Here is a 7,500-nt window from a genome sequence, read left to right on the forward strand (position 1 = left end):
CCCCCCCCCCCCTCCGAGCGCGTGCTAAGGTACCACATTGTAAGAGATGAATAAAAATGTTTGCTTTTTTAGGCAATACGTTTCAAGAAGAGGTGCTTAACATGAAAATAGTCCAGGGTACATTTGGTGCCAATTTTCAGGTCATCACACCTACTGGCTCACTGGGCAGCTGACTAACTTGGCCACCACTGAACCACTTCGGGTGACATTTGTGTCCAGGCATGATCGGCCCACTGACTGGCATCATGCTCGGCCTGGCAGGTACTGCTTCGTGGAGAACCTGTACCAGAATGGCCTGATGTCTGCTCCTGAGTATGCTGTGCTTGACCAGTGGTTCCAGTGGATCACTACTAACGTGGATGTCAAACCGGACCTCATTGGTGAGTAACGCTACCAACTTATGGACGAACGCGTGCATCGGCCAGCTGTGGGGTCCTCAGGATATCAGGACATCAGGCGATCCTCAGCACCAAGCCCGTTATCTGGCTCTGAGTGCTGCGCGGTGTCAGGAACTTCGTGCTTCATTGTTTGGATTCGTGGTGTGGAAATAAGTGAACCTTCCTATGTGGAGTGATACAACATTTTGAGTGGCTTATTCAAAGGGGCTGCCATTTAAGCAGTAAGTACACAAATTTTGTACAAAGCTGGTAGAGTTGAATTTGTTTAACAATAGTATGTATGCAAAACTTCATATGCAGATATGTACTGAACATTGGAATGCAGATATTCATTCTTGGTGTCGGGTATCAGGTGAGTGGCCACTGCAAGGGCCACCTCATTCCTTTCGACTGAGGAGCAAACGTGGTCAAAGAGGATGGTGACGGTTGCATTTGTAATTGCATTGGTTTGGTCAGGTAGTATGATTAACTTAACTCTTCAAGGCATGAACTTTACGCTCTGAGACGATCACCAATTGAACTCAAATCAGTTTGTGTTGTGCAAGATGATCCTGGAATGGAAAGAACTGAAGGTTAAAAAGATGTCCTCCCCGACCACCTGCCGAGTTTGTCGTGCTACCAGTTATCCCTCGCTCTGACGTCTCCCACGACAACGTCGCCTGACGCCCCCTGAACGCGCCAACTGATGGACGCGGCGGGTCAACTCGCTTGCGGCATAGGACGGGCAGACGCGCCAGCGATGCCCGTGACACCCGGTTGCTTATATTAAGTAAATCGGTCCTGGTACAGTGGAGTATTCGGCATCGTGCACGAATCGCACATAAGGATGACTCAGTATGAAAATAATAAGAAGCCACTGGCACCACTTCACGCAGGCCACTTACCCCATGTCAGCGAGTTCATATATGTTCCCATGGCAGCCTTCACGGGGAGTATTTGTGCTAAACACCCACAAGAGGTGACTTGATGACATGCAGAGCACTCATGTACCAATGTCTTATATTTTGTGCCATTGGTTGTTTGTGCTTGAGGTGACGTAAGATGACAATGGTGCCGGTGGGCCGGCGGCAGTGTACCTGCGCAGCTCGCCGGAGGTGGTGGCTGAGAGGATCCGGCGGCGAGCTCGCGACGAGGAACGCGCCATCCCTGACTCGTACCTGCGCGCGCTGCATGAGCTGCACGAGGACTGGCTGGTGCGGCGCTGCCGGTTCTCGCTGCCCTGCTCTGTCCTGGTGCTGGACGCCGACAAGGACCTGCAGATGCTGTGAGTGGACAGTAGGATGCTGTGCTTCGGCAGGGTTTGGTGTAGGCAGTGGGTTTCTATGGGTTTCTATTCAGTCATGGAGCTGACTGGTGGTGCAGGTTGATATTTCAGTGCTGCTTGTGGTCTTGAACTGCTTCAGTCACGCTTGTTTTAGTCCCCTATAATTTCAGTTATATGCTTGACAACATCATGTTAAGTAAATCCAAACACCGCTGGTACCTCTTGGTCTTCCGAATGGGTGGCAATACAGTTTTTGTGGCTGTAGTCAGCTGGCATGGGAGGCCATGTTACAAATCCTGAGTGATTCGAGCCCGGGATTTGACTTGTTTCAGGAAGGAGGAGTTCAACAGCCGAAAGCACGAGATCCTATGCTGCAGCGCAGTGAAGAGTCCGGTCAAGGGCCCGAGGTCGCCAACACCTGCTGCTGCCATCTGATGGCTGACCTGAGGAGCACTGTCTGACACCTGATGTGTAGTGGAACTGCGTTGTGCTATCTATACATGTTGTTCTGGCGACTTTTAGTTTGTCTTGTTCCTGCTGACTAGCTGATCTGTGCACTTTTACATTGTCTGTTTTAGATGCCCAAGGCCATTGTAATCTCATGAGGGGTTGTGATATAATTTCTGTGTATATCTATGCTTCCGCATATGTGCATGTGTGCGTGCTCCAACTAGTGATCCTCATGTTTATGTCGTTGAACATTAGAAACTCACTGTGAAGCATGTCTTCTAGATAGGGTTGGCCTCTGTTGACAGAGTTGCACTGGCACCAACAAGTGTTCTTGAAAGTCATGTCAGCACTGACCAAAGAGCATTTGCGTGCAAGTGACCACAGCATTCACATTCTGTAAATATATTTTATATCACATTGCCATTTTGATCAGCTGGACAAGCCAAGTAGTTATAACATTGGGATTGTAGGCATTCTACCCACATCCTAAGGTATGACAAAGATTGAGCAGTGGTTTAGACTTCGATAGACCCAGGATGTCTGTTGAACCATTTATTTTACGGCGTGCATCGCGAACAAGGGGGGGGGGATAGCTGCCGCTGCCGTAAAGTTGATAAGTGCGCAAAATGATGCTTGAAACAGAGTTGCCCCCATCCGGAGGTGTCGGCGTGCACGTTGGTTGACTGCCGCGGCAGTGCATTCCAGGTGAAGCATATTCAACTCAGCGAATCTCGATGCGACGTGGTAGGGACGCCTGGCCCAAAATCGGGTGGAGAGACAACTGCAGTGCAATTGCAGATGGTATAGGTGGTTTGTGGCTTGGTTAAAAAGGTTTGCGCGGTTTCCGTTACTGGTTGTCGGGACCAGGTATGTGCCCTGAGCGCAAGCGCGCTGCAATTGGGATAAATGGGGGGGGGGCAGCAAATCACAGAATCTTCTCACCACAGAACTCTAGCGCACGGGATTAACTCTTGGGATTCAGCAACGTGTGTACGGTATACAATTTGGGTGGAACAGGCCATTATACGCTGGCACATCCAATATCCTCCTCCGAGGGACGCATGTCAGGAGTGAGCTTATCACGGTTACCTGTACTGCCTTTCAGAATCCACCTACAGGGAAAAATGGAAATATGCCGGTCTGGGGGGAGGCGTTTGGGGTTCCACCGGATTATTTGGCAGTTGGAAGCACTGACATGCACCGCTCAGTTGATGTGCCCACTGCCCAGCAGCCCAGGTCAATTAACGTATATCCACCGTTTTGTCATTGTTCTGCTAATGCGCTGGTATCGCTGCTGTAATTCCAATTAGTTTTGCATCAATCACCTTTGATTCGTTGGGAGTGGGACAACCGTCCCTGACCGGCGAAAGCGCCGATGCCGCCCCCGCCCATCGTCCCCGTGCACGCACTAGGTATATCAGGCACCTATAATCGGCTTTGGAACCGCTAGTTTGTTTTACTTTTTCGAGATGTCTCTAGTGACTGGGGTTTACGGAGTTATAATGCCATCAACCCGCTCTTTTATTCAATGAAAAACAAATTATTCTATCAAAGAATTCGATTTCATGAAGGAACTGAACGAAAGTTTGCTTTTTTTTAATTTAACTTAGTTTTAACAGCACGTAAAATTCCACGTTTTCTGGACTGTTGGCCGCGGCCTCCGAATGAACGCCACGCTGTCCAACATTCCCATCAGCTGACTGCGTTTTGGGTGACGTCGACAGGCGACCCGACGAAACCGTCGTGTTGTTTCTCCATGCAGTGCTTAATGCGGCGTTGCGGCGTGGTGCCCAGGTGCTGCTAGTCGTATTGCATCCGTTTGTAACGGTAAAGGGCGTCCTTTGGGAGCGGATCGACGTTTTCTTCATAAATCTTCAAACTTCAGACAGATGGTGAGTGTTGCGCAGTTCAAGTTTGTACTGCCCGAGTCAATGAAACTGAGTCCCGAGGTTCTGCAATAAGCATGCATTTTAGGAAGCCATTATGCACATTCTGAATGTCTAGAATACACTTCTTAGCATTGTGCTGTGATATTGTGTCCAACTTTATGTGTCTGTTTTGTTAATGCATTAATGTGTGGTGGTAAGTGGGTGTTTTGGTTCCACTTCATCTTTTCCAACACCCTTACCATTTTAACACCTTTCACCTTTGCTTCCATGAGAACTTGCTGATGACCCTCTCGTGTAGATCTTGTGTGTACACAGGTCATGTGAGTCTGTATGGTATGTTAAAAATTTAATGCTGGGAAAAGGTATACACGTACTTGCCCACGTATTCAGCATTTGTGTCCCAGTCTGCTCTAAATGACCCAAAGTCTCACTGACTGTTCTTTGTCAACTGTTTGTCCCTGCCCCCCCCCCCCCCCTCTTAACCTTTGGTCTCCACTCATTCAGTAACCTGTACCCTTCCCGAACTTTTCCAAAGTCTGGGAAAACATTTTGGGGCATATTTTCTGATAGTTTCCATAATCTGCACTGCTCTCCCCCTGAACTCATCCAGTGAATCTATGCCCCTGCTTTTTGCATTACTTCAAGCCACTGTGCTGGTTCTGAGCCACAATGTCATGTGGCCTGCTCAAGCATTGGAAGGGTTCTGTGCTTGCACAACATTTTTGGTCTCACTACTTGGATTTCATTAGTGGATCTCGGGCTCAGGGTGCGAGGTGAGAGACAAGGTCAGGGGTTATACAACTCCACACAAGGTCAGGAGGGTAGCATTTCAGCTCGGCAGGACATAAGACAATGAACACACAGTTGACACCAATTTAAAGCATTTGTTGACTGGCCCTGGCTTGTCTCTGTTGTCATTTTTGTCTGTTCTGCATTGCACATTGTGGTTGTGCTCAATCCGTGCCCCGGTTTGGTGTATTCCCAAGGAACTGTGAGCTGCTGACAGTAAATTAAGTTGTTCCAACTGTGGAATTCTTGTCTAAAAATTCCAAAGCTGTCCTAAATATCCTCCCTTGTCCTAGCCCTGGTGCAACGAGTTGTCAACACAGTCCGCCATGTTTCACAGACTTGAGTTGGCTTCATGACCACATAGTTAAAGGTCCCTGAAGCTGCCCCCCCCCCCCCTCCACAGACTTCAGCTGTCATGTCACATGTCAGAAAGCTGCAAGAGAGTGCTTAGGTATGCACATCTGTGGCAAATCATATTACCCTTGTCATAGCCAAGTCCCCTGGACCACTATGACATCAGTGTCATAGTTAAGCTGTTTTTAGCTTTCCTCTAGTTCTTGCCACCTACTGCATCACTATTGGGGTCTTGTATTCTTTTTGAGAGCTGTACCTGTGCTTCAGTCAGGCATGAGGCTAGCTCTGGCTTTGCAAAGGCTCAGTTTTTATCAATGATGATGAGTTTGAATCCAACCTGGAGCTCTTTTCCCATGGCTGAATTCATCTTTGGTTCCAGTGGAATGTCATTTGAAACAGCTGGCTTTGCTATCAGCTTGTGCTTTGTGTCATTTTTAGATCAGGCGTGGGAATTTACTTTGCTCTGAAAAATTATTTTAACACATGCCTGGTTGGGGTGTCAATTTGCCCCTCCCCCCTCCTTCCAGAATGCTTTCCGAATGGCTTGACATAGCTGCACCAAATTCTGCTTAGCTGTAGACAATGGAATAGCAGATTGTTTGGTATAGAAATTGATATGTGCCTTGCAAGGTCGCTGATCTACGGCAGGTCAAAGTCGGGCTGTGGATTTAGCAAAGTCGATTTCAAGGGAATTGTGCAGTCTGAAGCAGCAACAGAGTGTTGGATGAAGCCATACATTTCTGAGATGCTTTCTTAAGTAACACAACAATGAAATGAACAAAGTTCATTGCCCTAGGGTCATGTATGAAGGTCAGACCAAGGTCAAGACTGACCTGTTTTATTACTCTATGGCTTGCTATATGGGGTAGTTTCTGCTTCTCACTTTCATTTTTGGTAACAGAAGCCATGTTCCAAATGTTCCACAACTTTTTATAGGTCAGCATGGGTATTTGACCTAAAATGGCTCAGGTCAACATTTTGTTTTGGGAGCATACTACCTGGCATTGTCTTTGTTGCTTATTAAAATGCTAAACTTAAAACATTCTTGTATGATTCTGGTCACCATGACTTTCAAAAGGTCAAACAAGGCCACTGGCCTTAAATAAGCATGCAACCCTTCATTTAAACAGGTGTGTAGCATATGGGGGCACTTTGGATGGCAACCAGGAGTTTGATCTTGTTTGACGTTATTTGACCTGAAGGCTGGTATCTGGGAACCTCGCACTTTGGCCCAAGTGAGTTCATGTACAGGTGAACACACCCTGTGAATCTGGTGTCTAGCTCTCTTTGTTTTTTAGATCTCAGGGGTCAAATTGACCCCCTCCTGAGTGAAGTGTATCTAGCCAGCCACCCTGGCATGTGTTAATTTTGGCTGTGGTTTCAGCTTCATCCAGCCTTAAATGGAACAGTGGTCATTGCACTGTAGTTGTGACCATACAAAACACTCCAAAGTTTTCCAGATTTTTTGGGTGGCATGTGGCCAAAAGCCCAATACCAGCTGGCACTCTCAGCACCAGTGACACTTGATAACAGTCAGAGAATTGACCACAAAGTGCCATGCATGTACTGACTTAGGGCGAGAGACTTCAAACAATGCTGATGGCATTTTCTTGCCCCATTTAGTGTGACCAGATGCAAACATGGTTTTGGCTTTGCAAACCAACACTTTGCAAGGTTCGTCTCTGGTTTTGATGTGATCTTAAAGCAATGGGTTCGGCTTTAGCTGCACATTTTTTGTTCAAAGCTTCTGACTGACTTGGCTTCATAATGCCAAATTTTGAAGCCCCTTCTCCGGATTCGACCTCGGTTTCATGTCGCTGTCTTGGCATCGGATTCGGCTTTGAGGGCACAAGCCTGGCTTCGTCACTGGTCCTTGCTTCAATAATTATCCACTAACAGTTGCTGCCTCCAGCAATAAAGCAGCTAGGGGGCCGTGAAAGATACCCCCATACAACTCTGTGGGAGTTTGCCCCGTGGGCAGCGTTTCAAAAGAACTAGTAAAAATGGCTACTGCTTCCCCCCCCCCCCCCTTCATCTTCAACCTGGGGAGCTTCCATTGCCCTTGCTGCCTCATTCAGCCATCATTTCACGCACCGTGCCACCCTGGTTGTGAGGCGACCCTCGGCTGTGACGTGTCCCATAGCGCGGCCGCTGACGCCGCCGTCCCGTGTCGACAGCCGGCTCCAGCCAGCGCGACTTCGGTGGGCGGCGGCGGCCGCTCGCCCAACAAGGGCATGTCGCGGCCGGCCGGCGGCGGCGGCACGGTACGTCAGCGCAAGCCGGCGGCCGGCGGCGGCGGCACCGCCAAGCGCACCACCGGCGCCGGCAGCGGCGGCATGTGGCGCTTCTACACGGA

At 48.7% G+C, this 7,500-nt stretch overlaps 3 protein-coding genes across 3 annotated transcripts in view; 2 read left to right on the forward strand and 1 right to left on the reverse strand.

The window, feature by feature from the left end:
• LOC119105470 (ornithine decarboxylase-like) overlaps positions 1 to 38 on the reverse strand; it is a 3,250-nt gene extending 3,212 nt beyond the window's left edge. The window contains exon 1 of the mRNA XM_037228935.1: positions 34 to 38. Within this exon, the coding sequence (XP_037084830.1) occupies positions 34 to 38 (5 nt within the window). The remainder of the gene's footprint in view (positions 1 to 33) is intronic.
• Positions 39 to 46: 8 nt separating this feature from the next.
• On the forward strand, positions 47 to 2,531 carry LOC119105471 (thymidine kinase 2, mitochondrial). The gene is made up of 4 exons (XM_037228936.1): positions 47 to 58; positions 170 to 380; positions 1,470 to 1,662; positions 1,995 to 2,531. The coding sequence occupies exons 1-4, from the start codon at positions 47 to 49 to the stop codon at positions 2,095 to 2,097; spliced, it is 519 nt and encodes a 172-aa protein (XP_037084831.1). The 3' UTR covers positions 2,098 to 2,531.
• A 1,372-nt stretch (positions 2,532 to 3,903) lies between these two features.
• LOC119106444 (protein transport protein Sec61 subunit beta) overlaps positions 3,904 to 7,500 on the forward strand; it is a 4,635-nt gene continuing 1,038 nt past the window's right edge. Inside the window, exons 1-2 of the mRNA XM_037230092.1 lie at positions 3,904 to 4,004; positions 7,322 to 7,500. The exon at positions 7,322 to 7,500 is cut by the window's right edge and continues 21 nt beyond it. Of these exons, the coding sequence (XP_037085987.1) occupies positions 4,002 to 4,004; positions 7,322 to 7,500 (182 nt within the window). The 5' untranslated portion in view covers positions 3,904 to 4,001. The remainder of the gene's footprint in view (positions 4,005 to 7,321) is intronic.

This window comes from Pollicipes pollicipes, unplaced genomic scaffold, assembly GCF_011947565.3.
Source record: "Pollicipes pollicipes isolate AB1234 unplaced genomic scaffold, Ppol_2.1 Scaffold_6138;HRSCAF=7277_pilon_pilon_pilon, whole genome shotgun sequence".
Taxonomy (NCBI): domain Eukaryota; kingdom Metazoa; phylum Arthropoda; class Thecostraca; order Pollicipedomorpha; family Pollicipedidae; genus Pollicipes; species Pollicipes pollicipes.

Coding starts and splice junctions, on each gene's coding strand:
- LOC119105471 (XM_037228936.1), top strand. Junction 381..1,469: donor TGTCAAACCGGACCTCATTG/GTGAGTAACGCT, acceptor GGCCGGCGGCAG/TGTACCTGCGCAGCTCGCCG. Junction 1,663..1,994: donor GACAAGGACCTGCAGATGCT/GTGAGTGGACAG, acceptor GACTTGTTTCAG/GAAGGAGGAGTTCAACAGCC.